General features: G+C 41.5%; 1 protein-coding gene across 2 annotated transcripts in view; it reads left to right on the top strand.

Moving 5' to 3' along the window:
• LOC124115591 (TLC domain-containing protein 4-B-like) overlaps nucleotides 1–15,841 on the top strand; it is a 30,959-nt gene that overhangs the window by 2,978 nt on the left and 12,140 nt on the right. For both annotated transcript variants that reach the window (XM_046476638.2, XM_046476639.2), the window contains exons 3-6: nucleotides 8,672–8,761; nucleotides 10,239–10,297; nucleotides 11,237–11,331; nucleotides 15,562–15,635. In XM_046476638.2, coding sequence (XP_046332594.1) covers nucleotides 8,672–8,761; nucleotides 10,239–10,297; nucleotides 11,237–11,331; nucleotides 15,562–15,635 — 318 coding nt within the window. The remainder of the gene's footprint in view (nucleotides 1–8,671; nucleotides 8,762–10,238; nucleotides 10,298–11,236; nucleotides 11,332–15,561; nucleotides 15,636–15,841) is intronic.

Below are 15,841 nucleotides of genomic sequence, written 5' to 3'. Positions count from 1 at the left end.
TTGTTAGCCCTTACACCACACCTATACAGTTTCAGCAACAAGAGATCAGGTGATATGATAGGTAGGCCTTGCTAGCCCTTACACCACACCTATACAGTTTCAGCAACAAGAGATCAGGTGATATGATAGGTAGGCCTTGCTAGCCCTTACACCACACCTATACAGTTTCAGCAACAAGAGATCAGGTGATATGATAGGTAGGCCTTGTTAGCCCTTACACCACACCTATACAGTTTCAGCAACAAGAGATCAGGTGATATGATAGGTAGGCCTTGCTAGCCCTTACACCACACCTATACAGTTTCAGCAACAAGAGATCAGGTGATATGATAGGTAGGCCTTGTTAGCCCTTACACCACCGCTTTGCAGTTTCAGCAACAAGAGATCAGGTGATATGATAGGTAGGCCTTGTTAGCCCTTACACCACCGCTTTGTAGTTTCAGCAACAAGAGATCAGGTGATATGATAGGTAGGCCTTGCTAGCCCTTACACCACCGCTTTGCAGTTTCAGCAACAAGAGATCAGGTGATATGATAGGTAGGCCTTGTTAGCCCTTACACCACCGCTTTGCAGTTTCAGCAACAAGAGATCAGGTGATATGATAGGTAGGCCTTGCTAGCCCTTACACCACCGCTTTGCAGTTTCAGCAACAAGATATCAGGTGATATGATAGGTAGGCCTTGTTAGCCCTTACACTACACCTATACAGTTTCAGCAACAAGAGATCAGCTGATATGATAGGTAGGCCTTGCTAGCCCTTACACCACCCCTATACAGTTTCAGCAACAAAAGATCAGCTGATATGATAGGTAGGCCTTGTTAGCCCTTACACCACACCTATACAGTTTCAGCAACAAGAGATCAGCTGATATGATAGGTAGGCCTTGTTAGCCCTTACACCACACCTATACAGTTTCAGCAACAAGAGATCAGGTGATATGATAGGTAGGCCTTGTTAGCCCTTACACTACACTTATACAGTTTCAGCAACAAAAGATCAGCTTATATGATAGGTAGGCCTTGTTAGCCCTTACACCACACCTATACAGTTTCAGCAACAAGAGATCAGGTGATATGATAGGTAGGCCTTGTTAGCCCTTACACTACACCTATACAGTTTCAGCAACAAAAGATCAGCTGATGTGATAGGTAGGCCTTGTTAGCCCTTACACCACACCTATACAGTTTCAGCTACAAAAGATCAGATGATATGATAAGTAGGCCTTGTTAGCCCTTACACCACACCTATACAGTTTCAGCAACAAGAGATCAGGTGATATGATAGGTAGGCCTTGCTAGCCCTTACCATGCTTACACCACACCTATACAGTTTCAGCAACAAAAGATCAGCTGATATGATAGGTAGGCCTTGCTTTCCCTTACCATGCTTACACCACACCTATACAGTTTCAGCAACAAAAGATCAGCTGATATGATAGGTAGGCCTTGCTAGCCCTTACCATGCTTACACCACACCTATACAGTTTCAGCAACAAGAGATCAGCTGATATGATAGGTAGGCCTTGTTAGCCCTTTCACCACACCTATACAGTTTCAGCAACAAGAGATCAGGTGATATGATAGGTAGGCCTTGCTAGCCCTTACACCACACCTACACAGTTTCAGCAACAAAAGATCAGCTGATATGATAGGTAGGCCTTGCTAGCCCTTACACCACATCTATACAGTTTCAGCAACAAGAGATCAGCTGATATGAAAGGTAGGCCTTTGCTAGCCCTTACACCACACCTATACAGTTTCAGCAACAAAAGATCAGCTGATATGATAGGTAGGCCTTGCTAGCCCTTACCATGCTTACACCATACCTATACAGTTTCAGCAACAAAAGATCAGCTGATATGATAGGTAGGCCTTGTTAGCCCTTACACCACACCTATACAGTTTCAGCAACAAGAGATCAGCTGATATGATAGGTAGGCCTTGCTAGCCCTTACCATGCTTACACCACACCTATACAGTTTCAGCAACAAGAGATCAGGTGATATGATAGGTAGGCCTTGTTAGCCCTTACACCACATCTATACAGTTTCAGCAACAAGAGATCAGCTGATATGATAGGTAGGCCTTGCTAGCCCTTACCTTGCTTACACCACACCTATACAGTTTCAGCAACAAGATATCAGGTGATATGATAGGTAGGCCTTGTTAGCCCTTACACCACACCTATACAGTTTCAGCAACAAAAGATCAGCTGATATGATAGGTAGGCCTTGTTAGCCCTTACACCACACCTATACAGTTTCAGCAACAAAAGATCAGCAGATATGATAGGTAGGCCTTGTTAGCCCTTGCACCACACCTATACAGTTTCAGCAACAAGAGATCAGCTGATATGTTAGGTAGGCCTTTGCTAGCCCTTACACCACACCTATACAGTTTCAGCAACAAAAGATCAGCTGATATGATAGGTAGGCCTTGCTAGCCCTTACCATGCTTACACCATACCTATACAGTTTCAGCAACAAAAGATCAGGTGATATGATAGGTAGGCCTTGTTAGCCCTTACACCACACCTATACAGTTTCAGCAACAAAAGATCAGCTGATATGATAGGTAGGCCTTGCTAGCCCTTACCATGCTTACACCACACCTATACAGTTTCAGCAACAAGAGATCAGGTGATATGATAGGTAGGCCTTGTTAGCCCTTACACCACATCTATACAGTTTCAGCAACAAGAGATCAGCTGATATGATAGGTAGGCCTTGCTAGCCCTTACCTTGCTTACACCACACCTATACAGTTTCAGCAACAAGAGATCAGCTGATATGATAGGTAGGCCTTGTTAGCCCTTACACCACACCTATACAGTTTCAGCAACAAAAGATCAGCTGATATGATAGGTAGGCCTTGTTAGCCCTTACACCACACCTATACAGTTTCAGCAACAAAAGATCAGCAGATATGATAGGTAGGCCTTGTTAGCCCTTGCACCACACCTATACAGTTTCAGCAACAAGAGATCAGCTGATATGTTAGGTAGGCCTTTGCTAGCCCTTACACCACACCTATACAGTTTCAGCAACAAAAGATCAGCTGATATGATAGGTAGGCCTTGCTAGCCCTTACCATGCTTACACCATACCTATACAGTTTCAGCAACAAAAGATCAGGTGATATGATAGGTAGGCCTTGTTAGCCCTTACACCACACCTATACAGTTTCAGCAACAAGAGATCAGCTGATATGATAGGTAGGCCTTGCTAGCCCTTACCATGCTTACACCACACCTATACAGTTTCAGCAACAAGAGATCAGGTGATATGATAGGTAGGCCTTGTTAGCCCTTACACCACATCTATACAGTTTCAGCAACAAGAGATCAGCTGATATGATAGGTAGGCCTTGCTAGCCCTTACCTTGCTTACACCACACCTATACAGTTTCAGCAACAAGAGATCAGCTGATATGATAGGTAGGCCTTGTTAGCCCTTACACCACACCTATACAGTTTCAGCAACAAAAGATCAGCTGATATGATAGGTAGGCCTTGTTAGCCCTTACACCACACCTATACAGTTTCAGCAACAAAAGATCAGCAGATATGATAGGTAGGCCTTGTTAGCCCTTACACTACACTTATACAGTTTCAGCAACAAAAGATCAGCTGATATGATAGATAGGCCTTGTTAGCCCTTACACCACACCTATACAGTTTCAGCAACAAAAGATCAGCTGATATGATAGGTAGGCCTTGTTAGCCCTTACACCACACCTATACAGTTTCAGCAACAAAAGATCAGCTGATGTGATAGGTAGGCCTTGTTAGCCCTTACACCACACCTATACAGTTTCAGCTACAAAAGATCAGATGATATGATAAGTAGGCCTTGTTAGCCCTTACACCACACCTATACAGTTTCAGCAACAAGAGATCAGGTGATATGATAGGTAGGCCTTGCTAGCCCTTACCATGCTTACACCACACCAATACAGTTTCAGCAACAAAAGATCAGCTGATATGATAGGTAGGCCTTGCTATCCCTTACCATGCTTACACCACACCTATACAGTTTCAGCAACAAAAGATCAGCTGATATGATAGGTAAGCCTTGCTAGCCCTTACCATGCCTACACCACACCTATACAGTTTCAGCAACAAGAGATCAGCTGATATGATAGGTAGGCCTTGCTAGCCCTTACACCACACCTATACAGTTTCAGCAACAAGAGATCAGCTGATATGATAGGTAGGCCTTGCTAGCCCTTACACCACACCTATACAGTTTCAGCAACAAGAGATCAGCTGATATGATAGGTAGGCCTTTGCTAGCCCTTACACCACACCTATACAGTTTCAGCAACAAAAGATCAGCTGATATGATAGGTAGGCCTTGCTAGCCCTTACCATGCTTACACCATACCTATACAGTTTCAGCAACAAAAGATCAGGTGATATGATAGGTAGGCCTTGTTAGCCCTTACACCACACCTATACAGTTTCAGCAACAAGAGATCAGCTGATATGATAGGTAGGCCTTGCTAGCCCTTACCATGCTTACACCACACCTATACAGTTTCAGCAACAAGAGATCAGGTGATATGATAGGTAGGCCTTGCTAGCCCTTACCTTGCTTACACCACACCTATACAGTTTCAGCAACAAGAGATCAGCTGATATGATAGGTAGGCCTTGTTAGCCCTTACACCACACCTATACAGTTTCAGCAACAAAAGATCAGCTGATATGATAGGTAGGCCTTGTTAGCCCTTACACCACACCTATACAGTTTCAGCAACAAGAGATCAGCAGATATGAAAGGTAGGCCTTGTTAGCCCTTACACCACACCTATACAGTTTCAGCAACAAGAGATCAGCTGATATGTTAGGTAGGCCTTTGCTAGCCCTTACACCACACCTATACAGTTTCAGCAACAAAAGATCAGGTGATATGATAGGTAGGCCTTGCTAGCCCTTACCATGCTTACACCATACCTATACAGTTTCAGCAACAAAAGATCAGGTGATATGATAGGTAGGCCTTGTTAGCCCTTACACCACACCTATACAGTTTCAGCAACAAGAGATCAGCTGATATGATAGGTAGGCCTTGCTAGCCCTTACCATGCTTACACCACACCTATACAGTTTCAGCAACAAGAGATCAGGTGATATGATAGGTAGGCCTTGTTAGCCCTTACACCACATCTATACAGTTTCAGCAACAAGAGATCAGCTGATATGATAGGTAGGCCTTGCTAGCCCTTACCTTGCTTACACCACACCTATACAGTTTCAGCAACAAGAGATCAGCTGATATGATAGGTAGGCCTTGTTAGCCCTTACACCACACCTATACAGTTTCAGCAACAAAAGATCAGCTGATATGATAGGTAGGCCTTGTTAGCCCTTACACCACACCTATACAGTTTCAGCAACAAGAGATCAGCAGATATGATAGGTAGGCCTTGTTAGCCCTTGCACCACACCTATACAGTTTCAGCAACAAGAGATCAGCTGATATGTTAGGTAGGCCTTGCTAGCCCTTACACCACACCTATACAGTTTCAGCAACAAGAGATCAGGTGATATGATAGGTAGGCCTTGTTAGCCCTTACACCACACCTATACAGTTTCAGCAACAAAAGATCAGATGATATGATAGGTAGGCCTTGCAAGCCCTTACCATGCTTACACCACACCTATACAGTTTCAGCAACAAAAGATCAGCTGATATGATAGGTAGGCCTTGCTAGCCCTTACACCACACCTATACAGTTTCAGCAACAAGAGATCAGGTGATATGATAGGTAGGCCTTGTTAGCCCTTACACCACACCTATACAGTTTCAGCAACAAAAGATCAGATGATATGATAGGTAGGCCTTGCAAGCCCTTACCATGCTTACACCACACCTATACAGTTTCAGCAACAAAAGATCAGCTGATATGATAGGTAGGACTTGTTATGATAGGTGGTGGGTTTTTATTGAGTTGTTTCCTTTATCTTTGCATTATCTCGCGAACTAGAACATGGACAGAGCACTGAACGCTAGTTGACTGAGATATTATTACTGTATTCGACATAATAAGCGCCCCGCTCTAATAGCGCCCACGGCGATATTTGCTATTGGCTGGTGAACTATCCCAATTAGCACCCCTTCTGATTGATCACTGTACACAAGACCTATTTATTCGTGTATAATACGCACTCATGTGTAATATGCACCCTCAATTATAGGCAATTAAATTCTGGAAAAATATATCTTTCGTATATAAACATTTCAGGCTGTCAGCATAAACCACGAAATCTATCTTTCAACTCTATATTTTTTCACCAAAATAATATTCTAATAAGAGCCCCCTATTTTGGATTTTGAGAGTGCCCTGGGCGCTTATTATGTCGAATGCTAGAATCAATTTTATGGAGTCTGTAGATCTCCAACATTTTCAGTTCTTTTGGTTCTGTCAGATTTTCTCAAGAATAGGGATATTAAGATAGTGTTTCTTTTAGTACCGTATATCACCGTTTCTAATGCTGTACAAGCCTTCAACATTGAAGCTAATTTATATACACAATCTATAAAGAGAATCGGAATGAAGCAGGTCACCAGCGCATACACATTCCCTACATTTCCAATAAAAACGTGTTTGTCTTCCACAGAAACAAAATACATGGTATCCCTTCAGCTAATTCAGTACAAATTTGTTGACCTGATATTTCCGTTGTTATGTGCTCACAGTAATGTTTTTGTGTTGGGAAAAAAAATCAAAACACTTCAACCCCATGTATAAGACGACCCCGTGTATAAGACGACCCCCCTTAAAAGCCCCCTAATTCTAGGTAAGAAAAACTCGCCTTATACACATCGATATACAGTATACTAGTTCTATAAACAAGGGTGTTATTGTCATTGGGTTGATTTAGCTACATATAGCATGCACCAGTGCAACCTATTATTTATGTCAACATGCACCAACCCTTACTTGTCCACACAACATTGATCTTTGAACACATTCTATACCTCGAGGCTTTATTCACCCTACTACATCAATGATCCCTGTGTTATGTGTAATTTGTCATGCTTTGGGGGGCTTGACGTCATCAAACTGTGGGTACTTCGAGATTATGTGCACATTTCAACTTGGATAAAATGGTTGGACCAGGGTGCAACCTGGTTTTGTCTGGTGCAACTAGGTTTTCTTGTCAATGTTTACCTGTGCAAGTTAAATCAAGTTCCTTAACTCAAGTCACATGTCATTATTGTTTTTTAAAATAATATTCTGTTTCTTCCTTGGTGATGAAGCAACAAAAATTGATACATTTTTATCATACATCAAACACATCTTTCGGGGGCGGTCAGGTAGCCTAGTGGTTAAAGCGTTCGTTCGTCTCACCAAAGACCTGGGCTCGATTCCCAACATGGGTAGAATGTGTGAAGCCCATTTCTGTTGTCCCCTGCCGTTATATTGCTGGAATATTGCTAATAAGCGGTGTTAAACCATACTCACTCACTCCTGTATTTAGCAATGTTAGTGTTGATAGATTTATACCTTGGTTCGCTTAGTTTACTCATGTTGTTATGGCAACCGTAAATACATAGCATACAATGTAGTGTCACTAATCTAGGGAGTGTGAGATCCCACTCCCGATCTTCAGTTACTGCCAACATATGACAAGTGTATGAGGACCCCAATAATGATCCCTCGAATGTGAAAGTCGGACACTGAGACTATCTGGATGTTTTGCTAGAAGGTCCAGGGTGATGTTGTACAGAGCGGTCTCAGTGCTAAGGTGTTCTAACTCCAATACCCTAACATAGACTTATGACAGTCATAGCACTAAGGTTGTTTGTACAACGGCACCCAGGGGTTTATCTGGACCTATTCAGGCGCCGATGTTCAGCACCAAGTCTGCAGCATATGACTGTTAAACTTCCAAAACTAAATGACAATTTTCCCAGTTCCTCAGATTTTATGAATATAAGAATGGTTAAAAAATCCACTGTTGAGGAATATCACTATAGTTTATTAATTTGCCTGCCAAGGGCGCTTTAGTTGGAATCCTCGATGATTCCCTGAAATCTTTATATTTTGTACAAATGTTAAATGTTTCAATTTTCTACATGTTGCCATGAAATTTGAATATTTCTATACCTGCGAGAGAATGTTTTAACAATCATTGATCATGATAATTTATTGGTTGTATCAAAATTCTAATAACCAATTATTGATGATGAAATTTCAACAGATTCCAAACATTGCTACTGACAGTTAGTTATGACCAATACAAAGAACTTAGTCACCCTGTAGCCTCCTACCCCATGGGGAATCCAGGTCAGAATAAGTCCTCCGCTACCTAGGCTTGTTGTAAGAGGGGACTTCGTGGATCAGAGGGTCAGACTCTATGTTACTCATAATATCAATCACTGGATTATCTGGTCCAGGGTGACGAGCACTGACCGCCCATCAGCTCAGCTAGGAATAGTTAATATAATAACACTAGATTCTACTGAGAATTTTGCGAAGTGCCATGTTCAGGCTAGTAGTCTAAAAGTCTTTGGCACAAACTGACACAATATTCAGCTCTGTGAGACCGCCATTGCTGGGGGTCATTCACATTCCTGTATCCATTTTAGTTTTAGACATTGTTCTGTAGTTAAGGTTTGTGTAACTTTCTAACACTGCTTGTTCCATGGTTTGATTCCAGAGTAAACTCAACCCTCCATTCTGCCATTGTTAGCTGTATGTGTGTGTACTCACTTGTCTACGACAATGAAATCAGTGAAGATCCTATTTGGTGAGTACTCCGTCATACCTCATCCTCACTCATCCAGGGTATTATATCCCCATTCTGTCATTAATACCTGTACTCCGTCTTACCTGGGAACATCATCCTCACTCATCCAGGGTATTATGTTCCATGCTATTATTAATATCTGTACTCTGTCATACCTGGGAACAGTGAAATCATCCTCAGTCATCCAGGGTATTATATCCCATGCTATTATTAATACCTGTACTCTGTCATACCTGGGAACAGTTAAATCATCCTCAGTCATCCAGGGTATTATATCCCATGCTATTATTAATACCTGTACTCTGTCATACCTGGGAACAGTGAAATCATCCTCAGTCATCCAGGGTATTATATCCCATGCTATTATTAATACCTGTACTCTGTCATACCTGGGAACAGTGAAATCATCCTCACTCATCCAGGGTATTATACCCCATGCTATTATTAATACCTGTACTCCGTCATACCTGGGAACAGTGAAATCATCCTCAGTCATCCAGGGTATTATACCCCCTTCTATCATAAATAACCCGGACCTATTCACTACCATAGAGTCGGACATGACGCTTAAATAGCCGTCCCATAAAATTATGCTGATGGGCAAGAGAAATTCTGTGCAAAGTTACTGTTAGGGTGTGTCACAGCGTGAAGCGATGGTAGCTATAGTCATGATAGTCCATGGTATTTATCATCAAAGAAAGGAGATATAATAACATGGATAATATAATAAAGGATGCAGGTAAAAAAGTTCCAAAATATTTTGTGCGCATATGAGTAATAACATTTCTTGCTGGTTTTGAATTTGGGTTGTGTGTTTTGAGCAGATGTATTTGTTGGTAGTTTTACATAATGTGGTGAAAATAGTTACAATTTGACCAACAGTTGTGTTTTATTTTATACAGGGACTACTTTTAGGCAAATATTCCAATGTTTTTTCCCTTATCGTTAACGCGTACAAATTTATGATAACGAATCACAGTTGTCAGTTTAATTCATACTTTGTATTTGAAGTAAGTAAATTGTGTTGACATTTTGAAGAAATACTGTTTGAAGGAATGTTTTGAGAATGTAGAATAATTTCTTGTATTAATTTAATAAAACATGTTAAGTAAGATCTTAATTTTCTAAAATTGTGCACTGTGATGTGCCGATGGTGTTAATGTTACTCAGATGTGCTGCATCTGTCTTGTGTTAGAACTATCATGTTTTCATACTGATACAGGGGCGGTCGGGTAGCCTAGTGGTTAAAGCATTCGCTCGTCACGCCGAAGACCCGGGTTCGATTCCCGACATGGGCACAATGTGTGAAGCCCATTTCTGGTGTCCCCCGCCGTGATATTGCTGGAATATTGCTAAAAGCGGCGTAAAACCATACTCACTCACTCACTCATACTGATACTTATGCAATTAATTGTTATTCGTTTATGTTTCTGAATCAGCTTATTTACCTAGTGACTTATCCATGCCATTATTGCAGGTGCGATGCCCCCATGGTTAGAACTAGCTGTGCAATATTGTTTGGATACATGGCTTCTGGTATGTGCTCTGCTTGTATTTGATACTGCATGTGGTCTCGCTAAGTATTGTCATAGGAGCTGTATATAGAGATTCTATACATTTATAGACGAGTGTTATATTTGATATCAAAAGACACAAGGGTGAAATTCTATTTATCATCCAAAATCATTCATCCAACTTTTTTCCTAATAACTATTGTCTTGATTGTGAAAAGTAGCTAACCAGCTTTCCTGGCAGAGAGGTTAGTGATGTAATTTCATTGTGATGTCATAACCGATGACATCACAATGGTTTGTACTTTGTAATACAATTTCATTAAAGAAATATCTCCCTTGAGACATATCTTCATCCTGCCCATTTATATCTATATGGGAGACAGTTTTTGGTGATTAATAACATTATTTTCAAAAAGAATTGCAGGTGGATAAAGGCTAGTATGCATAACATCTGCAACACATGATATTAAGACACATGGTACTGTAAATATCCAAATCGATACGACTGCTGACCCCTAGCCAAAAATGCTATTGTGTAACTCCTATTCTTTGAATGACATGGTTATATACATGTTACAACTGCTGCTCAATAAACAATATTTGTGTTTATATTCAAGTTTGTATTTCCGCTATCCAAAGTGTGCAGTGAGGCCGTCTTGTTGTTGATAGTCATTTTGGAGACATAAATGCGAAGTTTCATTAATACGAACAAAAACCACTCACATTTTTCGCATTGAATTCACGCTCACGTTATTTTTTAGCTTTACAGTATTATTAAGCCAATAAGTCCATCAATGATTTGTTTTTTCAGCCCACTTGGCATATTACTCCCCAGCCCCCCCCACTCCAATTTATCAGGAAATAATTTCTTTCTGCCCTCTATTTTGTCATGTATCTTAAAAGCTTTGTGTCGTTGAGAGGAAGAGTGAAAATGTTTTCTTGATATTTTATTCTTTTGCAGATTTGGTTGTGATGACTGTTCATTACAAGCACATAGGCGAAACTTTTTACTTTTTTCACCATGGGGCGTCCATGTATGCCTACTACTATGTCACAGTAAGTACTCATACTATCAACCTCTGGTTTGTTACTATTATTTACAGGCTGCCATCTCAGTGCTGTAATATTGTGGTGTGTGTTATTAATGAACAACGAAACACCAAAACTAAAAAATATACGACATGCTGAACATTGCCCTGACAAAGACCCTTCATGTTGTGCCCCGTGAAGATCTGGGTAAGAATCTCCAGCAACCCATGCTTGCTGTAAGAGGTGGCTATGCTTGTCGTAAGAGGCAACTAATGCGATCAGGTGGTCCTGTCTCGATTATTTACAGACTGCCATCATATGGCTGGAATATTGCTGAGTGCGGTGTTAAACCACAAACCAACAAACAAGTACTACATCATGTACATTAGGCGGCCCTGACAAAGTCACTACATGCTGTACTCTGTCATGACAAACTCACTACATGCAGTACTCTGTCATGACAAACTCACTACATGCTGTACTCTGTCATGACAAACTCACTACATGCTGTAGGCAGACATGACAAACTCACTACATGCTGTAGGCAGACATAACGAAGTCACTACATGCTGTACTCTGTCATGACAAACTCACTACATGCTGTAGGCAGACATGACAAACTCACTACATGCTGTACTCTGTCATGACAAACTCACTACATGCTGTACTCTGTCATGACAAACTCACTACATGCTGTACTCTGTCATGACAAACTCACTACATGCTGTACTCTGTCATGACAAAGTCACTACATGCTGTACTCTATCATCACAAAGTCACTACATGCTGTAGGCAGACATGACAAACTCACTACATGCTGTAGGCAGACATGATAAACTCACTACATGCTGTAGGCGGCCCTGACAAACTCACTACATGCTGTAGGCGGCCCTGACAAACTCACTACATGCTGTAGGCAGACATGACAAACTCACTACATGCTGTACTCTATCATGACAAACTCACTACATGCTGTACTCTATCATGACAAACTCACTACATGCTGAAGGCAGACATGACAAACTCACTACATGCTGCACTCTATCATGATTAACTCACTACATGCTGTAGGCGGCCCTGACAAACTCACTACATGCTGCACTCTATCATGATTAACTCACTACATGCTGTAGGCGGCCCTGACAAACTCACTACATGCTGCACTCTATCATGATTAACTCACTACATGCTGTAGGCGGCCCTGACAAACTCACTACATGCTGCACTCTATCATGATTAACTCACTAGATGCTGTAGGCGGCCCTGACAAACTCACTACATGCTGCACTCTATCATGATTAACTCACTACATGCTGTAGGCGGCCCTGACAAACTCACTACATGCTGTACTCTGTCATGACAAACTCACTACATGCTGTAGGCAGCATGAAAAACTCACTACATGCTGTAGGCAGACATAACGAAGTCACTACATGCTGTAGGCAGACATGACAAACTCACTACATGCTGTAGGCGGCCCTGACAAACTCACTACATGCTGTACTCTATCATGACAAAGTCACTACATGCTGTACTCTGACATGACAAACTCACTACATGCTGTAGGCGGCCCTGACAAACTCACTACATGCTGCACTCTATCATGATTAACTCACTACATGCTGTAGGCAGACATGACAAACTCACTACATGCTGCACTCTATCATGATTACCTCACTACATGCTGTACTCTCTCATGATTAACTCACTACATGCTGCACTCTATCATGATCAACTCACTACATGCTGTAGGCAGACATGACAAACTCACTACATGCTGCACTCTATCATGATTAACTCACTACATGCTGTAGGCAGACATGACAAACTCACTACATGCTGCACTCTATCATGATTAACTCACTACATGCTGTAGGCAGACATGACAAACTCACTACATGCTGCACTCTATCATGATCAACTCACTACATGCTGTAGGCAGACATGACAAACTCACTACATGCTTTAGGCAGACATGACAAACTCACTACATGCTGCACTCTATCATGATTAACTCACTACATGCTGTAGGCAGACATGACAAACTCACTACATGCTGCACTCTATCATGATTAACTCACTACATGCTGAAGGCAGACATGACAAACTCACTACATGCTGCACTCTATCATGATTAACTCACTACATGCTGTAGGCGGCCCTGACAAACTCACTACATGCTGTACTCTATCATGACAAAGTCACTACATGCTGTACTCTGACATGACAAACTCACTACATGCTGTACTCTATCATGATTAACTCACTACATGCTATAGACAGACATGACAAACTCACTACATGCTGTAGGCAGACATGATAAACTCACTACATGCTGTACTCTATCATGATTAACTCACTACATGCTGTAGGCAGACATGACAAACTCACTACATGCTGTACTCTGACATGACAAACTCACTACATGCTGCACTCTATCATGATTAACTCACTACATGCTGAAGGCAGACATGACAAACTCACTACATGCTGCACTCTATCATGATTAACTCACTACATGCTGTAGGCAGACATGACAAACTCACTACATGCTGTACTCTGACATGACAAACTCACTACATGCTGCACTCTATCATGATTAACTCACTACATGCTGTAGGCAGACATGACAAACTCACTACATGCTGCACTCTATCATGATTACCTCACTACATGCTGTAGGCAGACATGACAAACTCACTACATGCTGCACTCTATCATGATTAACTCACTACATGCTGTAGGCAGACATGACAAACTCACTACATGCTGCACTCTATCATGATTAACTCACTACATGCTGTACTCTATCATGATTAACTCACTACATGCTGTACTCTATCATGATTAACTCACTACATGCTGTAGGCAGACATGACAAACTCACTACATGCTGTACTCTGACATGACAAACTCACTACATGCTGTACTCTGACATGACAAACTCACTACATGCTGCACTCTATCATGATTAACTCACTACATGCTGCACTCTATCATGATTAACTCACTACATGCTGCACTCTATCATGATTAACTCACTACATGCTGTAGGCAGACATGACAAACTCACTACATGCTGCACTCTATCATGATTAACTCACTACATGCTGCACTCTATCATGATTAACTCACTACATGCTGTACTCTGACATGACAAACTCACTACATGCTGCACTCTATCATGATTTACTAACTACATGCTGTACTCTATCATGATTAACTCACTACATGCTGTAGGCAGACATGACAAATTCACTACATGCTGTAGGCAGACATGACAAACTCACTACATGCTGTAGGCCGACATGACAAACTCACTACATGCTGCACTCTATCATGATTAACTCACTACATGCTGTAGGCCGACATGGCAACAGTGTACACCCCCATACATTCCCTCCCGTTCATTATGGTAGTTATATGTCACTGCATGCTGTACTCTATCATGATTAACTCACTACATGCTGTAGGCAGACATGACAAACTCACTACATGCTGCACTCTATCATGATTAACTCACTACATGCTGTACTCTGACATGACAAACTCACTACATGCTGCACTCTATCATGATTAACTAACTACATGCTGTACTCTATCATGATTAACTCACTACATGCTGTAGGCAGACATGACAAATTCACTACATGCTGTAGGCAGACATGACAAACTCACTACATGCTGTAGGCCGACATGACAAACTCACTACATGCTGCACTCTATTATGATCAACTCACTACATGCTGTAGGCCGACATGACAAACTCACTACATGCTGCACTCTATCATGATTAACTCACTACATGCTGTAGGCCGACATGGCAACAGTGTACTACCCCATACATTCCCTCCCGTTCATTATGGTAGTTATATGTCACTGCATGCTGCACTCTATCATGATTAACTCACTACATGCTGTAGGCAGACATGACAAACTCACTACATGCTGTAGGCCGACATGACAAACTCACTACATGCTGCACTCTATCATGATCAACTCACTACATGCTGTACTCTGACATGACAAACTCACTACATGCTGTACTCTGACATGACAAACTCACTACATGCTGCACTCTATCATGATTAACTCACTACATGCTGCACTCTATCATGATTAACTCACTACATGCTGCACTCTATCATGATTAACTCACTACATGCTGTAGGCCGACACGGCAACAGTGTACACCCCCATACATTCCCTCCCGTTCATTATGGTAGTTATGTGTCACTGCATGTTTCCCTGTTCCAGACATACGGAGTGCTTTCCTACTTCGCCAATTACCGCCTGATGGCAGAGTTTTCCACAGCATTTGTCAACCAGAGGTTTGAGTTCTGTTATTTTGGGGACGTTTAGGAGCTGTATTAAAATTCCCAGAAATATGTTTTCTTTGATCCTAACTCACCCCATCAACTGAAGTGAAAGAAATTAAACTTAAAGGACAAATTCATTCCAATTCTGAAACATTGTTTTTAAGTAGTATTAGAAACATGACATGGTTGATTGCGTTCTATTCAAGGTGTTTGTGTCT

The sequence above is a fragment of the Haliotis rufescens genome, unplaced genomic scaffold, assembly GCF_023055435.1.
Source record: "Haliotis rufescens isolate VD_foot unplaced genomic scaffold, xgHalRufe1.0.p SCAF_2, whole genome shotgun sequence".
In the NCBI taxonomy this organism is placed as follows: Eukaryota; Metazoa; Mollusca; class Gastropoda; order Lepetellida; family Haliotidae; genus Haliotis; species Haliotis rufescens.
The sequence above is the reverse complement of the archived record's forward strand: the minus strand, read 5'-3'. Positions and strand labels throughout refer to the sequence as shown.